The sequence below is a fragment of the Dendrobium catenatum genome, unplaced genomic scaffold (assembly GCF_001605985.2).
Source record: "Dendrobium catenatum unplaced genomic scaffold, ASM160598v2 fragScaff_scaffold_522, whole genome shotgun sequence".
NCBI lineage: Eukaryota > Viridiplantae > Streptophyta > Magnoliopsida > Asparagales > Orchidaceae > Dendrobium > Dendrobium catenatum.
The window spans coordinates 236519-261782 of record NW_021318984.1 but is presented as its reverse complement, the minus strand read 5'-3'; the positions used below and the strand labels follow the sequence as shown (position 1 = coordinate 261782).

The window sequence follows — 25264 nt, the reverse complement described above, 5'->3', positions numbered from 1 at the left end:
TCCCGAGTTTTGGGAAATTTTTCAGGAGAACCTACGCTTAGGTGATGGCCGAACACCCGAGGTTTACCTACAGTCGACGCGCAAAGGGTGGCAGGTTCTTACTGTTGTTTTTAGTTATCATTTTTTGGGTGGTTTTATCATGAATGAATAGATTAAGTGTATACCACCTTGTACATGAACTTCTTTTGTGATGGTTTTAAATGTTATATATGTTGGAAAAAAGTTTAGAGGCGCTTTTTATTATTCTTGAATATATTTAGAATTACATGGAACTGATGATGAGTACTTAAATATCATGTTCGATCTTGTTCCCGCCTCGTATCTACGAGTTAACCGGGCCAGATCGTGACAATCCTCAAGTTCTGTATATGACACATTGGGTGATCTCGCCATTCGTTATGATTTCATTCATTCGCTTGTGTGCATGGTTGAAATGTTCATTAGAAATCATTTGAATTTGAGTTCTAGTTCAAGTTTGAGTAGAAGTTCAAGTCTCCCGAAGCCTTTGGAGATTCAAGCCTCTTGTGATCAGATTCAAGTTCACTTGTCTCCTATTGTTTATCTGATTTGAGTTCATGGAGTTCAAATCATGATTCACTTTGAGTGAAATGAAGCTCAAGTGAAAGTTTTAGTTCAAGTCAGATCCTTTACATTTGTTCACTTGGGTTCAAGTTCCAAGTTCAAGTGCATGCCCACAAGTTCTCTGTTTGAGTTCAAGTCCTATGTCCCCTTCACTTGGTTCAAACCAAGTTCTCTTGCAAATGATTCAAGTTCTGTTCTATGTATGTGCTTTAAATCCTTACTTGAGTTCAACTACTCAAGTCAAATTTGAATCAAGTTCTTTATTCACAAATTTGAGTTCAATGTTAAAGTTCACTTGACATTCCAATCAAGTTCAAGTATGAACTTATTTCATTTGGATTCAATTATTTGTTAATCATTTGCTTTATGTCCAAATACAAGTCCATTTCACTGTTTAAGTTCAATGTCAGAGTTCTAGTCCAAATGCAGTTTAGGCTTAAGAAGAGCCTCTTCCCTTCATTCGAGTCCCCTGCTGTCCTTACAAGTTCAAGTTCTTCATCATTTGCACATTTTTTATTTGGATTCAAGTTTATTTAAGTCCATTTGATTCAAGTCCGATCTCACAAGTCCACCGTTCAATTGAGCCCAAATCAAGTCCGAGTCAAGTCTCACATTCACCCGAAATTTCGGCAACCTCCCGGTGTCTCCCTTGTTTAGAGAAAACTACGGAAAACTAGGCCTTTCCCACCGCGCTAAGAAAAGCGTGTATGGTAGGTGCCCTCTTTCGAGGAGACCGCAGCCGTGTATTTTTTGAGCCCCTACTACGCTAAGAAAAATGTGTATGGGTATTTAGTACATTTTGCAAGAAAACAGTTATTTCCCCGCAAGCGGGTACTTATGGGTATCTTCGCTTCGTCGTACGCATCGCACCGGGTTCTCATCCCACCATGGTAAAAAAAGCGGGTATATGTGGTTTTTCGGTGCGCTACGAACTTCGAAGAAGGGATTTTAGGTGATTACCCGCTTCGTCGCAAGTGTCGGGACGCACATCCTCCCACCACGCTAAGAAAAGCGTGTATAGGTGATCGTTTTATCTCGACGCATGTATTGAAATCAGGTTCTCAGAATTTTAGGATTTGGAGAGATTATACCTGCGCGGGGTCGACGGCGTTGGCTCGAGAATCGAGGGAGAGAAGCATTTGTAATTAATGATAATGAATTAATCATCTAATTATTACTAATTCATTAATTGTATTTAATTATAATTAATGTTATTTAATTATAATTATTATAATTAAATAATAATTAAATAATGAATTAAAATTAATAATACTTAACTATTTAATTATAATTAATCTATTAATTATAATTAATTATAATAGTTATACCTAATTATAATTCTTGGAGGCTTGGTGGAGGTAAGGATCTCTCTCTCTCTCTCTCTCTCTCTCTCTCTCTCTCTCTCTCTGCGGCTTGCGACTAGGGGGAGATTGGGAGGAGTCGGTCGGGATGGGCGTGGCTAGATTCAGGTTAGAGAGCTACGGGAAGAACGGTGAGTAGGAGGTCGAGCGGAGGGAAGAGATCAGAGCTTCGTGTGAGCAACGACAGGAGGAAGAGTCGTGTGTGGAGTCGAGCGTGGAGAGGTATCGGGAGAGGCTTGCGATGGGGATGAACAACCGAAAGCCCTAAGATTGATTCAGTATTTAATGATGTCAAGGAGCAGCGAATGAGGTCGTCTTGCGGGATTCGCGGGGAAGCGACGCAAACGGCGCCGAATCAGCGCGATTTCGGCAAGATTTTGAGGATCCGATGGATTCAAGGTATGTGATAGAGTAGATTTCTTGGGTTTTAACTGAGATTTAAGGTTGATCTTTGCTCTTTATCCAGAGGTTAACATTACTATACTGCCAAGTACCATTGAGGTTGCAGCTAAAGCATATTTATCATTATCTAGCTTGGTGAAAATATTAGATAATCAAAGTGGCCTTTGGTCCTTTGTAACAACATCAACTAATTATTTTTTGTTAGATATATGAGTGATAATCCTTTCTGATGAAACTACACATCTAATGAAATGACAATTTACATCAAAATATTTTGCTCTTTCGTCAAAGGATTGTGAGTAATATGAGCGGTTGCCTGATTATTACACTCAAGAATCATAGATTGAGTAAAAAGAAAGTCAAACTTTAAAATAAGATTTTTTATCCATATCATTAGGCACAACAGCCTTTTATTTTGCATTAGTAATGGATCTAAAACCACCACTCCTTTATTAATTCTCCATGAAAATGAAATTTATTTAAAAAACATAATATCCTGGGGTAGACTTTCAATCTCTAGCAGATCTAATATAGTCAGCTTCAAAGTAAGCTTCAATTTGTAAATAGTTGTGTTTATAATAAATTTTTCCATAAAATACGGCTCAGCACTCTGCACGCAGATCTCCTCCTTCCCAGGTCGTCCGATCCACCTGAAAAGACTCATGTTCGATCAACTAGTACAGGCGCACGCAAGACCTTTGATCCATCTGGTCTGATCATAGGAGGGAGTGCAAATATGTCACTCTTACTTGCCTCTCTCTCCGCATGAGAGGAAACTCTCAGCTCTTTCCAGACAGACGTAGGAGGTCCTGCGCTCGCTTCAGCTCTATCGACTCTAGACGTCGCACGCAAGAGGAGCCCTCCCACTCGATCTCTCCTCATTCCTGGATGCACGAATGTCCTCAAAATTCCGGCAAAGAAGGTCGATGGAGGAAAATTGTTTTCCTCAAAATTCTGGCAAAGACGGCTAATGGAAGGACTAGTATTCCTCAGAATTCCAACAATAAATGTCAATGATGGGAACCTGGCTCATTATTACCATTATAATCATTAATCCATTTTTAGAAATTCTTTGTGACAAAAATTGCTGATCCAATACTCCACTCCTCCTCACCTTCTCATGTTTCTTCTGTTGAGAATTCTCCTTCCTCCTGCAAGCTCTCAACTTGAGCCTCAATGGAATGCAATATATACCGAGCAGGCAAGCATGGATATGAAATTGATGCCTTTTCCTCAACCCGCACCACATATGAACCTAGTATGAGCTTGACGGAGCAGGAGGCAGCAATACTGAGCTCCTCCTGCATCGCTTGCAGAGCAGTGTCTTCCACTATCTCTTACCAAGCTAGCAAGATATGGTGGCCACGCATGGGCCAACATAGCCGCAGGAATAGGAAATGAGGCTGAGGATCTCACATGTGCACTTCTCATCAGCAGGCTCGTCTGCATGACTTGTCTCCTTCATGATAGCCACATCGAGGATGGGGGCGATGTTACTCTTAGCAAGGTTGATGCTCGTCTAGTCCTTCACCACACAAATTGTCTTCTATATCATACTTGGCGCCATTCTTCTCTCTTTCTACCTCAACCCCTTTCTCCCTTCCTCTTCTTTATACATCTAAGCCACTCCAGAGGCAATCCTTTTCCAAGCCGTCCAAAAGATCTTCAATCTCCTCATCAGCGACTTGAGTTGTGGGATCCGTACAGTGTTATAGTAGAAACCTCAGATTAGGCTCAGCCTCCAATTGGCTTTGACCAAAGCAAGGTTAGCCCAGCGAGATCCAATAAACAGTCAGAAAGACAAAAAAAATCAAGAGAAAAAGGGGTGTGGATCTATATTTGATACGGCGGAATATTAAAGATCAATGATGGATGTTTGGATGAGATGGCCATATTCAATATTAGAATCTGACTGCGACACCTTCTCATCTCCCTCCCTCCCTCCTCGAGCACCTACGTATGTCGTTAAATACCAGCGAGAATGAAATCTTCGGGTTTCGGACTCTTCCCACGACAACATCTTCCACTCTCAGCCTCCCTGTCGTAAAGCTTCACCCATCTTCCTCTCCCATTCGTGAACCTACCTCAATCCCCTGTAGGCCGACGAACCCCAAGCCACACCCAGGCCCGACTCCAATCTCCCGAATCACTCATAGCCAATGCCTGGATCTCATGAACCCAGAGCTCCCGAGCCTCTTCCTGCTGCGAACTCCTTCGTTCGATCGCTCTTCTTTTTCGCTTGTAACTGCAATCCTCCTAATCCATTCAATCCAGAAAGAGAGAGAGTGAGAGAGAAGGAGAGAGATAGAATTTTCTCCTTACCTCTCCAATCCCGCTCCTACACGACCCTCCTCACTGTCGGAGCCCTTGCGATCTCCCCTACACCAATCGAAGTCTCCAAAGCTTCGAACAGCCTCAGCCCCTCCCGATCTCTCTAAAGCCTGGACGACCAAATCCCTACAGCCGCGAGCTCCATTTGCTTCTTCCGGTCCTTCCTCCCTGCAGACCGACACCAGAGCCGCTTATCCGATTCTTTCAGCAGGCCAAAACTGGGCCTCAACTCCTAGCCTCCACCTCTCTTAAACCCAACCTTATCTCCACTTCATGTTGAAACCATGCCCTACTCTAGCATTTTAAAACCCAAATCCCATCTAACCCAACCTACACTTCCATTCAAAGCCCAACTCAAGAGTCATTTCCCACTACAAGCAACTCTACACCTCCACCTTCCAGAATCCACATAAAGCCAACTTAACCTATCCTACTAAACCTAGGGTAAATTTCCTTACTCTTTTCTGTTACATTTTCTTATACTAATTATTGGTGATTATTAATTCTAGTAATGTTCTAATAATCATGTTAGTTTAAATGGCTAGTTATTCATGTTATTATTAGTAGCTATTAAATTTAAATGTATATATATATATGAGAGTGAGAGAGAGAGAAAGTTTCAAAAAAAGAGATGATTTCAAAAATAAAAAGAAAGAAAGAACTAAAAAAAAGAAGTGTTGTCACAATTTTTGTACCCTAGCTCCACCTACCGGTTGCCAAGGTATAACCCCTCTAAACTCTAAAACTCCGAGAACCCGCCTTCGACGCTTACAACGCGACAAAAACGACCACCTATACACGCTTTTCTTAGTGTGGTGGGAGGAAGTTTGTCGCGGTGCTCTTGAGGAATCGGGTGATCACCTAAAATCTCTTCTTCGGCATTCGTGGCGCACTGAAAAACTGCCTATACACACTTTTCTTAACATGGTGGGATGGGAACCTGGTGCGATGCGTACGACGAAGTGGGGATACCCATAAGTACCCGCTTTCGGGGAAATAACTGTCTTTTCCAATATTTGTTGTAGAAGACCCATACACGTTTTTGTTAGCGTGGTGGGGGATGAAGAAAGTATGGCTGCGGTGTCCGAGAACACCTATCATACATGCTTTTCTTAGATTGTGAGAAGGCCCCGTTTCCTGTAGTTTCCCCTAAATGTGGGAGACGCCGGGAAACTGTCGAAATTCCGATTGGAAATGTAAAGGACTTGGACTGAAACTTGTACTTGGACTTGAACCTGAACAAAATGCAAAATGACATAAAATTTAAATGATTAATATAAATTTGGATTTAACTCAAATATTTCGAACTTGAACTTAATTGAAGAAATAAGGAATCTAATATTATTGAATGAATGCAAAACTTAAATCATACTTGATTAAAAAGAGCTTGAACTGAACGAGCCTACATGAACTTGTCTTGAATAATCAATAGTGAACCTGACTTGAACTTGAACTTGCAAAGACTGCAGGGGACTTGAGTTTGGGCAACTGTACAATGAACTCAAAAGGATGATAGAGAATTGAATATTAAACCTAAAGTTTGTAATCATGCAAATGATGACTCAAAGAATTTGAATGCATCATGAAGCATCTAACTTGAATGGATTATAAGAAACAAGCTCAAGATATCATGTGATGAGCCGGTGTTTAGTTTAATATGTATTCAAATGGACATCAATAGGTGAGCTATAAGGAATTCGATTTGAAGAACAATCAATGTTCTAATGAAATCATCATTTCAATTGAAATGCAAGTCCTAATTAAGAAAGGTTTGATTCATGCAAATCTCATGCAAGCAAGCAATGATTCATGATGATAGAAGTCCACATATCATCCATAAGCAACATTGTAAGGAATGCAATGTATTTACAAACAACATTAGATGAGTTGTAATGAATAGAAAAATTCTTGTGGTAGTAGAAGATTCATCAAAAGTAATTGAGTCACCATCAATGCTTGCCAAGCCATAATACTTCCATGAGTAATAACAAGTGGTGTTCCAATCAACATACTTACAATCAAAATACGATGTTTTGAATAAATGACGGAGTGTTATTATGCCACTCAAAATGCAAAGGTCAACAAACAACAATCATCTGTAAATGATGGACAACTACAAGCAATGAATGAGGTGATACATTCATGAATGACACGTATGGGAAAGATGTGCAATAAATATGTCACTATGCCGTCAACGTTGGTATACAACCAGGTGTATAAAATCTTGCAAGAGATGAATGGTGGAGATTATGGAGAATAGGGAAGTTCATATGAGAAAAAATAGTTGGAAGCATTCTCCAATGAATGCCAAAGCTAACATGAGCACTAATGATAATAAGCAAGGGTGTTAAAGTTGTTGTGTGTACTATAAGTGACCTTCAAGGATAGGGGAACTTCAAGAACACACAATGACATATCCACGAGTGCTGCAGTGATACGATCATAGCTAAAGTCTGAAGACCTGATATCTCTACAAAGTATGAAGAATACAGAATTTAATGATAATCATGATTGTTCAAGCAAAGATCGATTTAAAGACTTATGGCTCTCTCACAAGCAACAAATGAGTTCCATAAACATTGAAAGGAAGCATACAATGAACATAGTAGGTTGTTGACAAATGTATGTGAGAAAATTAGTGATGTTGTAGTCATTCCGAGAGTCAACAACAAGCTGCAAATACACACATCAATCTCTTATAGATTATTGAGATCTTCGTGAAACGAGTTCAACGAATATTAGCAAACACAAATGGGAGAAATGTAGTGAACAAAACTCACCCATGGATTTATCATGCAAGTAGATGTATCTATCTCCATCAAGAAGAAGAATCATATATGTAATGAACACAATAACTTTCTTGCAAACAGAGATCAAATTGAAGGATAACAAGTGCTTACAATCAATCAATAACATAGAATTCTCAAGAAATTTTGAAGATCTTCAAGTTAATCAAAATGCGATGGGGTGTGGAGGGCATTTAGCAAATGAAACAATCACTTTACAACACTCTAGCAATCCACATCAATATACAAACAAGCATACTGATCTGCATGCAAGCAATGATAGAAGATCTGCAATACATACAACCTCTCTATGAATATAGACGTATGTACTAGATGCCATTTGTGGGTAGATACATAAAGACTTCAGTAAATGTAGTATCATGTAGTCAACTTTAGTCTGTGAAAGCATACATCTACCTGCATACCAGTAGCAATGGCGGATGTACTACATGGGCCAAAGACCACAACAAAATACATAAAGAATGCGACAAATGCAAGTTCTTACAAGCTTCTGTAGGCAACCCACTATATATATAACATGCAATCTACAAGAAGAATGCATGGGAACTACAATAGATAGAAATACCTACTGGTGAAAAGCAGGAGATTCGTTAGTGCACTATAATCCATTTGCAGAAAATAATAAATAGTGCACGATAGTCTACCTGTATACAACGGGCAGATAACCAGTACAATGCCACGCCACCGGATCCGCAACATTCATGCAAGAGGACAGAAGGTATTCACACCCGCACATACACTATAATTTGTATACACATGTATACAAAAGGGGTAAATACAATCATAAAACCTGCATGGGCCCCGGCGAGCGTGTTTTAAATACACATGTGACATCTAAAGATGTTGTGCGGGTCAATAAATGAACATAAGTTCGAGCCCAATCCTTCTATGAAGATAGATAGAAGTTAACATGGCTTAAACCATTAAATAAATATGCATTCGCAAGGTTGACCAGGATTTTTATTTCATACATTCATATTAGGCCTCCAAGGCCTTAAACAAACAAAATTCATTAATAAAAGTATAAAGCCTACGAAACTCAATCCCCTATCGGCAAGTTGATAGGGTCGATAAGTTTTAGTCAATGAATAACCCCAAACACCTTGATGATGATCGTGTTGAATGTAAATCTCAACAGGAGGGTTTAATTTCAAATATTTCAAATTTCATCCAAAAATCCAAAAAATTTCAAAAATCCCAAAAATTTAAAAATTTAAAATCCTTCCATCAATCACTTAAAAGTAAAATACATCCAACATCCACAATAGTTTACCGAGGTGGACAAATTGAAATTTACTTCAGCTCATAAAGAGCTAATGTCTAGTCAAAAATATCACTAGAATCTATTCTCAAACAATCTCCTATCAGTAAGGACGTTGTATGTGTCCTCTAACTAGTGGTTTTGCTGCCAAATGGCACCGCAGGATAAATGGTTATGACCGGGGTCCCTCTAAACCGAGTGGTTTTGCCACCAAATGGCACCACGAAATACCGGTTATGGCAGAGCCAATACAAACTTATTGGCATCAAATCCTTGAGATATGAATAAATAGGATATAATCGATAGGGCACAAAGCCCTCTGTTAGCTAAGGTGGGTTCAAATTTGTCCCCATAAATAAATATTCACCCCAGGTCTAAAAGGTCCCCTTGGACAAAGCAACCCATGGCTGCCGATAAGGATCCTTCTGTCAGGTTGGGTCGACAACCTCTTCTGGCTAAGTAAACTAGGGACTACGATGGCACAGGATGACGAAACCATGGGATCTTGATGGGGTCTATCATCCATTCCCCCACCATTCGCTTTAAGTGCAAGATGGTGAAATTTATGTTTTAAATATTAATCCTTCCAAATACCATGCTCATACTGCTACTATATGCCTGATACTACATATCTATGGATACAATGTATCTAATTGACGACTAGCCTTAATCGAAAGTTCTCTCTTGTGATCTGGAGGGGTAATTAACTATAGGGGCTTGCGCCTATAGGAAATTAGAACTCAGATCATAAAGTTCTTGCAAAATGAGGGTGAAATATCTGGGTAGTGTCTTATCTACCGTCAACGAAAGCAAGTGCTTCAACGCCGACATTCTCGCCAGCTTCAAAAATGTTTTAAAGCATCCTATGGCAACATAGTATGATGGAAACATCCAATAGTGCAAATGCATTTTGAATTTTTTATTTTTCACCGTTTTTGAAAAGCATAAGTATACTGCAAGATAACATTATTCTATTTTTTGTCTTTGATTTTATCACTCAATGATAATTAGTTTCAGTTTTTTTCTAACATCAGTTATTTAACATTGATGTTCAGCAACAACAAAGATGTAACAAACAAAAACAATAATATCTTCAATAACTAATTTGAAAAAAAATTCACCTGATTTCACCCTTTTCTCTTTCATCTTTATAAATACTTCCCTTGCTTCTCCCATACACCCAGCCTTTGCAAGATTGTCCATTAATAAACAGTACGGCATCTACAAGGTACGGAAAAGAAAACCAAGGTAAAAGGCAAGAATAGGTAGAAATGAAACTTTGTATACATGAAGAAGGAAATTAGAAAGCTTGATATGATTTCTGAAATATGATAATATAACAAAAAATATTAATTAAGTACTTCAATATTACAAATCTTTTAACTGCAAGATAAAAATTCAAGTGCCAAATTGTCAAGAAAAAAAAACCATAAATTAAAGGAAAAAGGAAGAAGAGTTTGTGAAGGCCAGGCTAAAATGAAAGGATAATTCTGCAAAAGAAAATTAGCCATTAGATTATGACAAACATTTCCTGGCATTCAGATTAAAACACCCAACCCACCAGTAGAGCTCTCCCGTTTCAGTACTATACTACTACCAACATAAATGCATCGATGGAAATCACAATTTTGCATACAAAAATGCTATAATTAAGTACAAACATTGCACTACATGATGGTGAAATACAGCTAGGTAAACCTTAATAGGAAATAGCTTAATAGTATGTTTTTAAGGATTATCACCTTTCATGGATTAAGAGACTTATATCTAGCATCACATTCTCCTAACTTTACATTAAATAAAAAACCAAAACACGTGAAAAATGTTTGCAGTGTTTTTATCATGTTTTGTCCATGGATGGAAAAAGTGCACTTTTGCACAACCATGGCACTAGGATCAGGTTGTAGGAAGAATAGAACTGCAAATCATTAGAATGCTAAGTCAGACATACAGTGCCAAGAGAAATATATAAAGTTTTTGTATACCTCATCCTCAGCATAACCAAGAGCTTCTAATTCAGCTAAAAGTTCACGTGACTTCTCAAAAAGACCACCTCTAGTATAAACCTTTAATAAAGTCGTCAAAATAACCTGCACAGAAGTGTGAACACATCTTTAGAAAGAGAACAACTAATTTGATAAATATATCCTCGGATCTTAAAGAAAGAAAAAATAACGTTATAATTTACATCTTTGGAGCATAACAAGAAACCGTGCGTTTTACAGCCTACATAAGCTTCCTATCAATGAAACGCTTATGACCTTTAAACCACATTTTTAAAATCTTGCAAATCAGATTGGTTTTATCCAAACCATTGCGAAACCATGCTAAGAAATGGAATTTCAACTCTCTGCTAAAACAAGGTAGTTTTGAACAATTCTAACTAAAGGTAAAAATTTTCATCAATATTGGTCACTTGCACATGTGTGAATCACCACAGTCGATGGTCATTGCTTGCGAACTTATCTGTGTGCAATTGAATAGACATGCTTGTGACCATGGGCATACGATATTACTATTAAAATCATATAGAAATCATAATGAGTTATTTTTCTGCTATTTATGATATATTAGGAGATAAAGTGACTGAAATTACTTCCAAATTATCCCTTCTTTATTAGAATCTATGAATAACAACTAAGTAACGACATCATGTTTTACTTTGTTTAATTGACCCTTATAAACAGTCAACTCGAATAAAAATTACATGCTATCCCACATGCTTTTTGGTGATTTCTAATTCGAATGGGCATCAAGGTGAACTCGTTATTCATGAAGCATTCAAGGAAAACAAAGCATGGCTTTGAAGAAAAATATATAAAGGTGGTACTAACGAGTAACAAGAAAGGGATAGGATAAGAAAGAAGAGAGAGTAAAGGAGAAGAATATGTGGACATCAAATCATACTCCGTCTTTTCTTCCTATCTCTATCTCTTATTGCATAACAAAATCTAATACGTGAAATACCTATAGAGTATTTACTATGGCTTTAAGGAAAAGCTCTTAGCAGCAACCACATCTTAGAAGATCGAGCTCTAAACAGCATGTTCAACCAAGAAGTGTGAGCCTCAGCAACAGAATCACCAAGAAAAGAGCTTCAGCATCCATATCAAATCAAAACTCAAAGGGCCCACTCACATTACTAAACAAACCAAATACTTTGCCCTATGCAAGAAATACTAAAAATAGCAACAATTGCATCCAGACAATCCTAAGAACCTTGTTTTTAACTAAGGCACAATCGGTTGTTTTTCAAAATAGCTTTTCATCGAGCGACCTTTTCATTGTTTTTCACAATAGAAACAATTGCTTGTGACCTTTTCATTGTTTTTCAAAATTTCTACGGTGAGAAGCTACTTTTTGCAAACAGATCTAAGAGTGTGCGGGAGATATAAGAAATATGTTGCCTGAATTTTTCAAAGAAAACATATTTAAAAATTATTTTCCCCACAATAGATTCACAATCGCCTTTATAAATAGCTATAACTGCCCCAAACAGAACTTAAATCACTAGAGAAAGAAGAATACTTCAAAGAAATAATGGCAATTGATTGGAGCCCTAAAAATTCTTAAGGACAACAAGAAGCACGACCGGGGGTGAGGCACATTGGCAATATGGGGAGATAAGGAATGGTAGCTTTTCATCGAGAGATAGGTGGCTTCACGTCCATCATGTGATTTAAAAGAAAGAAGCATATTCAAAAGATATGTTAGCAGAAACACCATTTTCAAAATTACAACTTAAATTCAAATTAATTACCAAAGTGTTGGCTGGATAAAGTAATAAGCACTTTTAAAATAGTTGTATAGATTTAATGTGTTGCATAAGATTCATTTGAAGATTGAAATATACCTGAAGTTGAATGGTAAACTTGAGGACAAAACTATTGCCATTGAGACTCCAGAGAGGAGTTCTAAGTCAAGTTTTAAAACTTTACGTTTAAACCATGAAACTAAATATAAATTTAATTATTATCAATACACAGAAATAATTCATAAAAGGCATCAAAATGTTTTTTCATATGCAAAAAAAAAAAAACTAATGCACCATAAGTTGAAGGATTTTCTTCATAATCATGAGGCTATAATGAACAATTACATAACAACAGCAAAACTCGAGAATCTGCAAAAAGAAAAATTACCTTATTTGGCACAATTCCTGAAGATTTCATATTCCTTATCAATTGTTCAGCCTTCACATAATCTCTGCTTACAGAATAAGCATTTAGCAAAGAACTGTAATGGAATATGTTAGGAGCACAGCATTCAACATTCATCTGCTTAAAATATTCCTCTGCTTCTTTACAAAGATTATTTGAAGCACAAATTGCTATAAGGCTGCCATAGATTACAGCATCCTTGTTAAAGCCGCTGCTCTCAAGCTCATGGACTAATTGTATTGCTTTTGCATATCCATCTGCCTCTTTGCCACAACCTGCCAACAGCTAAGGAAGCAAGACAAATAGACACTCAGCGTGCAGTATATTACAGAAATCAATTCGCATCCCAACAGAAGCTTAAAGATTGCAAACTCCGAGTTGCTAGCATCTGCTAATAAAGAAAGAAAATCAGTCTAATACCGTACTATATGTGACCAAGTCAGGCAATAAACCATCATCCTTCATCTTACAGAACAACTTCATACTGCTTTTAAATCTTCCATTTTGTACCATACAGCCAAGAATAGAGTTGCAAATGGACAGGTTTACTCTTGTTGACTTATCTGTAATACTATCATAAACTTGAAGAGCTTTCATAGGATTACGGCTTATTCGCATGTATTTGATAAAACTGCTATAAGATGCAAAGTTAAGCATCTCAGCCTTTTGCATCCAATCAAAAAGCTGCAAATATGGAGGATATCACTAAATCAACAAAAATAGCAAAAGAGATGGCACAGAAATCAGGAACTTTCAAACTTAAAGTACTTGCTGAGAGTTCTATAAATGTTTATTCATGTTCTACAGGAGGAAAAGACGTTAGCAAATGAGTTTATAGACTTAATTAAGTTCATCAAATCTAGAACTCAGGTTCCTTTAAATTTTCTCCTTCAGAAAAGAAAAATAAAACATTTTTCTTGGCTCATAGATATATCTGAATCTCAAATAGGAAACTCATTTATGGAACTTACTTTATCTTCATAAGCTTTTGAAAAAACATGCAGCAGAAAAAGAATGGACCGTTTACAAAAAGTGTAATCAGTAAAAATGGATGATGACAAATGCTAAGTTCAGTATAATATCGAATCTAGAAATTGCAAAGAAAATAAGTACATCTGAATTAAGATAATGAATGTAGAAACGTGTGAAAGGCCGGAATATATTCAGCGACTTCATAGAATATGACAAATATTTAAAAGATGTGACAGGGATATGACTGGGATACAATAAAGATGAATGCAACTGTAGATGTACATAAGCATGCATTAGGTGTCAAAAAAAAAACAATTCATTGTCAAAGGAGGTGAAGAATTTTTCGGTCAAGCGCTCACCTACAAGTGAGAGGCATAAAGTTCATTTCTGAATACCTTCAACTAGATTATAAAATGTTAAAGGGTAATATCACAAAATACATATCATAATTATTTTGAGCATGTTAAAGCAACAAAATAACCGATGCCAAATCATGAAAAACCTGCTAAGTTAACCATCTTTGAAGATGTCGGAAATGAGAACCATAAAAAGGATGCTAGAATTTCCTCGGTCAAGGTACAAACAAAATAAAAGCAATGGCAGAGAGCATTAAACTAAATCTGTCCCTTCATTAGTTTGCAGTGCTAAGCTCTGAGCTTATGCTACCTTTATTCATTATCAAAATCTGAATCACATTAACAAGCAGTTGCTTCCTGCAATACGACTACAAGCATGTTTACTACTACAATGTCTATGCTTGCATATTAAAGAAATGAGGGCTGGCTCTCCACCATTGATCAGAAAGCGTGAATTGCAATGGTTCAAGATCTCATGCCGCCATCATAAATATGCATACAGAATGAATCCACATTCTACTTTTCTTTCCCAAATTCAGGTATAGCAAAAAAAAAAAAAAGCCAATATGTATGGGCAACAAATCCAAAAGTTTCTGATAGACCGGTCTGTGAAAACCTGAAAAAATTGTCGTTTTAGACCTCGCACGCTTTTCAAAGCGACTCGACAAGTTTTAAGTGAAAATTTCAAGTTTGTCGGATTTCGATGGGTATAATTTTAGAAAATCCTACGCAAAATTCTGATCGTTTTGATGTATAGGACTTATAGAAAATTTGGAGTATTTTAAGTGATAAAATTTTTGGAAATTTCTAAATACCCATTTTACCCCTAATATTTCTTTATGCTGGAATTGTTTAAGTACGGGCATGTATGTCTTTTGGCTTTCCCCCATCTTCCTAATATGAGCCAACCGAGCCCTCATTTCTCCCCCATTCGCACGGTTTGAGCAAAAGGGAGCGGCGGCATAGGCGACGCGGCAAGGGCAACGGGTTCCTCTCCGGCGACAATCTTCCGGCTAGAAATATAGTCCAAATCGAAGAGGAGATCAAGGGAAGTAGAAGGTATGTTTTAGATTTTCATTTCTCCTTCTAAATCTCAAGTTATTTGAGAATGAAATTTCTAGGGTTTTATAGGATTTTGGTTTTCTTTCGTATTTTCTTTACGAAAACTTTAAGGAAAGATTAGATGAATGTTTTAGCAATGAAAATGAAAAATTTTGAGGAAATTTTGGAGATAGAAATTCTAGGGTTTTTCCTTAAAAACGTATTTCTTCCAAAATCTCTTTAAGGAATGGTTAGGTAATGTTTAGAAGAGCATTTTAATGATAGAAATGAAATTTTGGAGGAATTTTATGAGATTTAAAAATTTGGGTTTTAGGTAAATCCGAAAATAGAATTATTTTAAATTAATTTAGATGATGGAGAAAGTGTTATTTTGATTAATATTAATTAATTAGATAAAATTATGAATTTTTAGATTATGATATGCTTTATGTGATCTTTTGAAGAGAGAGGGAGAGGAAGAACTTAAGTTAGATTTTTAATAAAAGGGGCCGGAATATATTCAGCGACTTCATAGAATATGACAAATATTTAAAAGATGTGACAGGGATATGACTGGGATACAATAAAGATGAATGCAACTGTAGATGTACATAAGCATGCATTAGGTGTCAAAAAAAAAAAAACAATTCATTGTCAAAGGAGGTGAAGAATTTTTCGGTAAAGCGCTAACCTACAAGTGAGAGGCATAAAGTTCATTTCTGAATACCTTCAACTAGATTATAAAATGTTAAAGGGTAATATCACAAAATACATATCATAATTATTTTGAGCATGTTAAAGCAACAAAATAACCGATGCCAAATCATGAAAAACCTGCTAAGTTAACCATCTTTGAAGATGTCGGAAATGAGAACCATAAAAAGGATGCTAGAATTTCCTCGGTCAAGGTACAAACAAAATAAAAGCAATGGCAGAGAGCATTAAACTAAATCTGTCCCTTCATTAGTTTGCAGTGCTACGCTCTGAGCTTATGCTACCTTTATTCATTATCAAAATCTGAATCACATTAACAAGCAGTTGCTTCCTGCAATCCGACTACAAGCATGTTTACTACTACAATGTCTATGATTGCATATTAAAGAAATGAGGGTTGGCTCTCCACCATTGATCAGAAAGCGTGAATTGCAATGGTTCAAGATCTCATGCGGCCATCATAAATATGCATACAGAGAATGAATCCACATTCTACTTTTCTTTCCCAAATTCAGGTATAGCAAAAAAAAAAAAAAACCCAATATGTATGGGCAACAAATCCAGAAGTTTCTGATAGACCGGTCCAGCCAGTCCACACGGGACCGGCCCAGCGCAACAGAGGCGGAACTTCTCCGCCTCCTGCGCATGTCGCGGATGCTGCGAGATCCATGGGAGCTTTTTTGGAAGTTTTTTGGGAGGGAAATTTGATTGTAGGGACTGTTTAGGGATTTCTTTTTGATTTGTATGCCTTAAATAGTTTGTTTTCGTAGGGATAGGGCATCTTGAATTTGACTGAAATTTGAGATCTCCTAGATTTAGGTTTTCTTTTGGCTCTAGCGGCGTCTAGAGATTTGGGAGAGATCAATCCTCCTCTCGAATTGAGCATCGATTGTATCTTGATATCCTTTGTTTATCTTTCATCAAATAATACAATGTATCTACTGTTTTCGTAGTTTTGTGCGAATTTTTGTGAAGAATTTTCGTAGTTTTCCGAAGATTGATAGGAAATACTTGAGATATACAAGTGTGTCCTATCAAATTGGTATCAGAGCAAGTCTTGGGACCGTTCGTGACATGATTTTGGCAAATTTTAGCAGCTGGTTTTTGGCCGGGATTTCGAAGAAAAAAGTTGCTATTTTTGAAGGTCGAAGTCTAGATTTTTATTTCTACAAAAATCTAGTGATGAATGGCAACCAAGAAAATAGATGCGTTGGAGGACCACCTCGAAGTGGAGATTGGACAAATGAAATGTGAAATTTCATATCTCCAAACTCAAGTTTCAGATTTAAAAAGGGATGTTTTAGCCATCCATGATAAGTTCGATTCAAAATTTTCCATCCTAGAGGAGATGTTAAAGAAAGTTCTCGATTACCAAACCAGAATATCATCATCGGAGGTGAGGGAAGGCGCCGACAGCCACGGAAGTGGGGAAAATCCGAAGCCAACCAGACAAAAGGAAAATCAAGAGGTTCAGATTTTGGAGGGAACAAAAAAAATGCCTCCCTATGACCTATTCCTAGGGAGGAGTCCGGTAGAGGGTATGTGGAGGGATGTGAGTGGATTGGGCAAGAGTGGAGAGATGTTGAATTTGAAAGAAGAGGGGCTGAATTGGAAAGACAAGGACTTGATTTTGATCAAAGAGGTGCTGAACTTGAAAGGGAAAGGGGTAATTATGTCCAAAAGGGGACTGCATCTGAAATGGGAGAGGTTTATTATGATAAAAGAGGTGCTGAATTTGAAAGGAGAAGGTGAAAATTTGATGAAAGTCTTGGGTATGAACGTAGAAGGGATGATTGTGATACTTAAGGGGAACCACCCCCTTGGGGAGAAAAAAATTATGAAGGGAATAAAGGGAACATATGTGATCTGAGGGTGAGGAAGCTGAAGATGCCTATTTTCAATGGAGAGGATGCCCATAGATGGATCTACCAACAGGATGACGGAGGGGGAGAGACTGATGGCAGGCTGAATGTGCTTGGAAGGGAAAGCTTTAGCATGGTACTAGTGGAGGAATACGAGGCGACCAATAAGGACCTGGAGGGAGTTTAAGGACTGCCTGTTTGAACGTTTCCAAACCAGCTGAGGAGGGGACTTCTACGAGCAGTTCTTCGCTTTGATGCAGGAGGGGACAGTGATGGAGTATCGTGACCAATTTGAGTACCTCGCCAGTCGATTGGATAGGCTTCCAGAGTCTGTACTGGAGGGGAACTTTATGAAGGGACTGAAACCAAAGATCTGCACAGCAGTCAGAGTGATGAGACCTCGGGACTTGGGAGAGTCTATGGAACTAGCATAGTTGGAGGAGGATCAGAGGCACCTAAAAAAAGAGCAGGAGGCAGCTAGGGGTGTCAATATTTGACACGACCCGAAAACCAGACTCAAAGCTGACCCAAAAATTCCGGGTTAAGGTCAACCCAGACCCAAAACGGGTTTGGTTCGGGTTCAACAATTTGACCTGTTTCAAAAATTGGGCCGGATTCGGGTTGACCCTTTGACCCGAAATTGACCCAAAAATCCATTTTTTGACCCAAAAACCCGAGATTGACCCGTTCTCGACCAGTTTTTGACCCGAAAAGTTAAGATTGAACTGTTTTTTTGACTCAAAAACTAATAATGTTTTCATGGTCCCGAGTTATTCGGGTCGTGTCGGGTTGACGCAGACCCGAAGCGGGTCATGTTCGAGTGTGAAAAACTGACCCGTTTTTACAAACGGGTCAGGTTCGGGTTGACCCGAATAATGCCGGGTCATTTGCGGGTTCGACCCGAATTTGACCCATGACCGGAAATTGACACCCCCCCTTGAGATAGCAGTTTCGGAGGCTCGTACGGAATGACCACCACCTTTTTGGCACCCAAGGAACCAACACCGGGTACTCTTAGGGAGACTTTGAAGGAGAAGACTGCCAAAGGAAGACTTGGAGATAACTTCAAGAAGCTCACAGAAGCAGAATTACAGGAGAAGAGAGCGAAGGGGATCTGTTTCAGAGGTGATGAGAGGTATACACCGGGGCATAGGTGTAAGGACTGAACTCTTCAGGTTCTTACCATTTGTGAGAAAGGAATGGGGAGGGTGTCATCTTTCCACCTTACAAATAAGGTGGATCTTTGGGATGGAAGTATTGTTAGACCGGTCCAGCCGGTCCACAATAGAGGCTGAACTTCTCCGCCTCATGCGCATGTCGCGGATGCTGCAAGATCCAAGGGAGCTTTTTTGGAAGGTTTTTTAAGGGAATAGGGAGGGAAATTTGAATGTAGGGATAATTTAGGGATTTCCTTTTGATTTGTATGCATTAAATAGGTTGTTTTACTAGGATTAGGGCATCTTGAATTTGGCTAAAATTTGAGGTCTCCTAGATTTAGGTTTTCTTTGGGCTCTAGAGGTGTCTAGAGAATTGAGAGAGATTGATCCTCCTCTAGAATAGAGGATCAATTGTATCTTGCTATTTTTCGTTTCTCTTTCATCAAATAATACAAATTATCTATTGTTTTTGCGGTTTTGTGCGGATTTTTGTGAAGAATTCTCATTGTTTTCTGAAGATTGATAGGAAATACTTGAGATCTACAAGTGCGCCCTATCAGTTTTCTTAGTACATAGAGGAAAAAATGCATTGGCCCCTAGATATTGTCCATGTTCCCTAGCATGAACAAATTTGAGATGGACAATTGTGAAAAAAAGAAGAAAAAATTTTATCTATTATTTACGCCATTGAAAGATTAGTGCACCCCTATCCGTTAGCATTTTTCTTTCTCCAAAATATCAAGGGGAATATGACATTACGATGGAGCTACAAAGCAAAATATTTTAGTAACTAAGATTTTACATGTATACTATTGTGGTAGCATTTAAAGCACTATTTGCACATCAATAGGTGTATACATTTATGTATCTTTATCAAGTTCAGGAACTTAATGTAAATACGAGCTGATGACAAGCTACAGCTAATGTATGTATATTACAGCAATCAGCCATCACAATTTGCGTTTAGCATGAAAATTCAATTGAGTTGTGCATTGTTTAACATCTATAAAGGGTAGCAAATATCTACACATGAGGATAATGAATCGTCCATATGATGAATTGGAAGGCATTAATTGGAAGTTAGGATGGGAGGATAAATGGCAACCACCTTTAAAGAGGAAAAAAACTCTATCAAACAAACGTAATATATTTTTCCTAAACCAAAAACAAATCATGGGCTAGTTGATAGTCAAATGATGGCAATCACACACAAACAAAGAAAAAAAAAACGCTCCACTGCCTGAAGTATAAAATTTAAACAAAACAACACTACTTTTGAGACCATATATGCATACTTTATTCGTAACCAATCAAATTGCATTCACTTGTTTCCCTAAAGGATTCAGTAGTCTAAATATTTTCTTTTGAGAGTAAGAACTATCTTGCGCAATTTATTGAGGTGGCAAAATTAATCTGATCAGATTTATTTCTTTAACAACTACTTCGACCAAACACAGCCATAACTATGGGATTAATGGTCACGCTTAATGAGAGCGAATTTTCAGTACCCTCCATAAAAAGCAAGGTTGACGTAAAACACAGGAAAAATATCTGAACATCTGATGACATGGTAGTTGGTAAAGCATAACAATAATAATGGTGAAACAAACATTTAAGTATCGCATGAATGCATGATCAAGTTTGCCGTATTTATGCCAAAAAGGGATCTCTCCACCAACCTGATTAACTTCTATCCACCTTCGTAACTCCCCAAAATATCGCAAAATGATGTTTAAATCCTGAACTCGCAGTATTTCCTTCACCCTGTTTATATATAAAACAAATGAGAATAATGTTCCTTACTTTAAATATATAAATGTCTGGCAAAAAAACATACTTCAATTTTACCCTGTTATGCTACTAAATCCGTGATTCTTAATGGAAGTTTTACGTGATTGGAAAAGCAGAAGTCAGAGTGGAAAAGGAGAAGTTGTTTGCTCATTGAAAGCACAACCAATAACAAAATCAAACACGAGGTTTAGAACTTTCTACTAGGGTTTCATCTGAGTTTGACACACATTTGCCTTCAAGATACACAATTCATCAGGGATAGGCATTTCCTGATCGTTAAATTTCAATTGTTCCTAATGGCTCATTTGGTTGTTGCAGATAACAAAAATATTTTAAAAAATTATGTCTTTTCTTTCAGCCAAATATAGCGTGAGGATAAATTTTATAGCTTATAGATCTGCTTTAAGAGAGAGATAATATAAATAATTAATGTTATACTCTTTTCAAAATACAGCTAAAGACATTGAGATCCATCATCATTTTTAGTCAAAATAACTTCATATCAAAAAATTTCAACATGTAATTAACATTATTGAATTATTTAAAAGTTTGTAAACTATTAAACTAATATTAATTTCTAATTACATCCAATCAAGTAGTGGCTAAATCTAATAAATTTACATATTTAAACCTAAACCTTTATATTTCAGCGTTTTGAAGACTTTTTTTTCCGAATTAAACGAATCAAATGAGCCCTATGCATCAATGCGATATAAGAAACTGCTTTGTTCCTCGGAGTAACGAATCAAATGAGCCCTATGTATCAATGTGATAAAAGAAACTGCTTTGTAAACCTAGAGAGAGTAGCTTCCAAGTCTGCAGATTCCTTCAATTCGGCGACGGCCGCTTGTCTTGCAGTGAAGGTACTAACAGGAGAAACCTCGCCAAATGAAGAAGATAAAACGGTTGTTCCCCCCAGGATTTTTGAGACGTGAAGATCCAATCGGTGGTTACTCTTTCGTTGAGTGGAACAGGGAAGCCAAGGGCATGGAAGAGGGAGTTGACTGCCAGCTGGTACACCGCCAGCGGCAGATGGCGGCGGGAATGAACTGAACGGTAACGATAGCATTCTCGCATGCCTCGGATTGCCGGTCACCCTTCGAACAAACTGCTTCCGATTAGGCGCCGCCCTCCACCGGTTGAGAATGTAGACGTTATTCCCAGGTAATCTTTCGAAATGTTTACTTAGAGGTTGTAAGTGAGCCAAGCGGCAGCAGGTTTTTTTTGGGAAATTTTGGGGCTTACGCCCATTCATTAATAGAGAAAAAAATTACAGTAAAGGACCCAGCTCCAAGCAAAAAGCATGAGTGGGGAACAAAAATTACAAGTAATGCTCTGTAAAGAGAAACCTATACCACCCCCAAAAAATGAAACCAAAAAGTGTGGTAATTCAAAAAATCAGGACTCAGAAATTGCTGCAGCCAAAAGAGGCAGCCCGAAATCATAAGAATCAAAAAAGGCTCCTGGTTGCCTAAACAATATACCCTCCAAGGAGCTAAGCTGCAGCGGTCATCATTGTCCTGCACTCATGCGGCAGCAGGTTCGAATTGGGCTTTTTTAATCGAGGTATAGGGTGCTTTTGGGACGGCGGTACTGCTGCTTTATTTTATAAAAAGTCATTAAATTATTGTTTGGGACATTGCGGCAGAACCACGGCAGAAAAAATTCTGCGGTCCGCTGTTGCTTCCCACGACCATTCCCTTATCCCGCGGTCCGCTGCTTTCGGCAGAAAAATGACGAAAATCCCGCGGCAAATATCGCTACCGTCGTCGCCGCGCTGCTCTCTGCTTTTCCACTATCCATCATTCGACTTGAAAGTTTGCCATCATAGCAAATGACAACAAATCTCAAGACCATCAGTCTGTGGCAGACTGCGTTCAAAAAACATGGAAAGTGGGTGGGTATAGGTGGGTACGAAATCCCGGAAGTCACCATGGGTGGGTGTGGGTAGGCGAAGCCCGTCCGAGTAAAACATGGGTACACAATGGGTACCCAAACAGGACCTCATGTAGGGCTTTGTAAGTGAGCCAAGCCGCAGCAGGTTCGAATTGGGCTTTTTTTAATCGAGCTCTAGTAAAGATTACAATTATAATGAGCTTGGTTAAGTTGGTTTGTGAACCCGAACTAGATAATCGAGCATGCAAACTCTAACAGTAGCTCTCCTCCCCTGGCGGTACCAAAGTTCCTCATCACTTTATCCATATTCTTATTACCCCTGTCACTGATATTGAAATTAAAAAAAAATGATATTCTCCTATTCAAAATCTTGTTCTCTTTATCCAGATGGATTTTTGCCTTCTATGTTTCTAATTTGGTAACTATTAGTAACCATATTTGTAAGTGAAAAGTACACTCTTTTTCTCTATCTCTGAGAAAACAGTGTACCACCAATACTTATAGTAAAACTACTGAAAGCAGTGAAAGTTCGAGATGGTTGTTAAACCTTACAGAACTAGCCCAATGGGCACCAAGAGGGGGGTGAATTGATAAAAATCCCTAAGTAGGAATATTACTTTTTTTTTAGCCACAAAACAACTTAAAAACTTGATTGAGATACATTACTCAAAATAACATGCGGAAGCAATTTATATAAAAGTTTTCATTTTTCCTTTTTTTTATTTTTTTAACACATGGAAATATTCTTGTAGCAAAAAGTTTTAAATTAAGTGCAGTAGATTGATAAGATTGAAACTAATAATCTCAACTTACAAACAAAGAAAATTGCATGAAAATAAAAATATGAAAATGGAAAAAACACACCATAAATTGTATAATGGTTTGGTCAACCTTGACATACGTCCACTACCCAAGGTCTTTCGCTCTGACTATTACACTAACACAAAGTGACTCTCCTTTTGTTCTCACAGTAAGGTGGAGAAGCCCTTACAAACTCACTTTTCATCAAACCTGATGCGGTAGAGTGCTAGAAGCTACGTCACATTCCTCAGTAACGGCAGCAAACCTTGAATATCGTTTTGCTCTTTCTTGGAGAAAGTAGAGAACCCAAAGCTTTTTCTTTCTCCTGGAGAAGGCAGCGCACCTCCATTCTTTTTCTCCCTCCTAGAGAAAGCAGAGTACCTCGAGGACTTGACTTCGAAGCCTCTCTCCCAAGAGAGCCTTCAAGGACTTACCAAGATCACAAGAGGAGCAAGGGTGTAGCTATCCCAAAGCAACTGTGTGGTCCCCTCACACTTCTTCTCCTTCCTAATCAACCTCAGATTCTCCTTCCTCTCATACTTTGATTTTCCCTCAAAAGCACCTCTCTTAGAGTTCCTTCAGTAGTCACACAATCCTCTCTCTATTTTTAAGAGATTCTAAAACTATTGCTTAAGTATTAGGCTTCAAGAAATTCTAAAAATTAAAGTTGGTCGTCATTATTTATATAGTACAATTCGAATTCATATATTACAATCAGTTTAAAAATTAGACCCGTTCAGTGATATAAACAGTCACTCAGACGAACTGCTCAATTTTTCGAACACATTATACAATACTATCCAAATATCATCTAGTACGACTTGTATGCTTTCTCTCTATTCATATAGGATGATTTTAGGGACGATTAGAAATCATCTCTATTAATCATATTGTATTGCTCTCATCGTACAATATAGTTAGTTGATTTCAAGTTAGTTTTCCAATACGATATGAATATCATACAGTACGATTAGTTCAAAAATCATAGTTTCATTTGGTACGATCTTTGGGATGACCAAATTTTGTCTCTACCAATTGTATGATATGATCAAGTTAGTGCAATATGATCTATTATCATTAATTAAATCATGATTTTATTAACTAATTATGGGGTTAATTTAAGATTTTAAATTATTGTGCAGTACGAGAACATCGTACAGTACGATTGGTTCAAAATTCAAATTTTGAATATCTTACTTAGTTTATTTGGTGATTAGGGTTTTCAAATCTTAACAAATTATATAATACGATATATAACGTACAGTATGATTAGTTCACAAAAACTGATTGGTCAACTAGTCGTTAAACTCATTCTCTCTATAACTGATCATATAGTGTGATTATAAGTCATACAGTATGATTAATAAAAAAAATTAACTTAAAATTTTTCTCACTCCCTCTGTGTGTTCGTGCACTGTCACCCAATTACATACACTCTTATATGGTCAGACTTAAGAAATGAAAATTAAAGAAAATAAAAGTACATACTCTTTTACTTGACATCTTATTCTACCAAGTCTTAAACTTTCAATAGGCTTGAGTAGTATATATTTTACCTAAAATGTTAGTACTCATAGATAAAAGGAATATCCAAAATATTCACTGAGAAAAATAACAATTCAAATAATAATATTTGTCATCATTAAAATCATAGATTAGGGATCTTTGATTGCAATAATCTTCACCTTTTTAATAATGGCAAATAATGTTGGTTGAGAGGTAAAATATCTTTTTTTTCTCCTAAGCTCCGCTCACTAGTTGATAGATTTA

The 25264-nt window shown here is 37.5% G+C and overlaps 1 protein-coding gene across 1 annotated transcript in view; it reads right to left on the bottom strand.

Moving 5' to 3' along the window:
* LOC110110082 (pentatricopeptide repeat-containing protein At1g10910, chloroplastic) overlaps positions 1–22067 on the bottom strand; it is a gene marked incomplete at its 3' end in the record, with an annotated part of 46830 nt that extends 24763 nt beyond the window's left edge. Inside the window, 6 exon segments of the mRNA XM_020841386.2 lie at positions 9866–9965; positions 10730–10834; positions 12887–13189; positions 13325–13588; positions 20686–20770; positions 21592–22067. Of these exon segments, the coding sequence (XP_020697045.1) occupies positions 9866–9965; positions 10730–10834; positions 12887–13189; positions 13325–13588; positions 20686–20770; positions 21592–22052 (1318 nt within the window).
* Positions 22068–25264: the final 3197 nt, after the last annotated feature.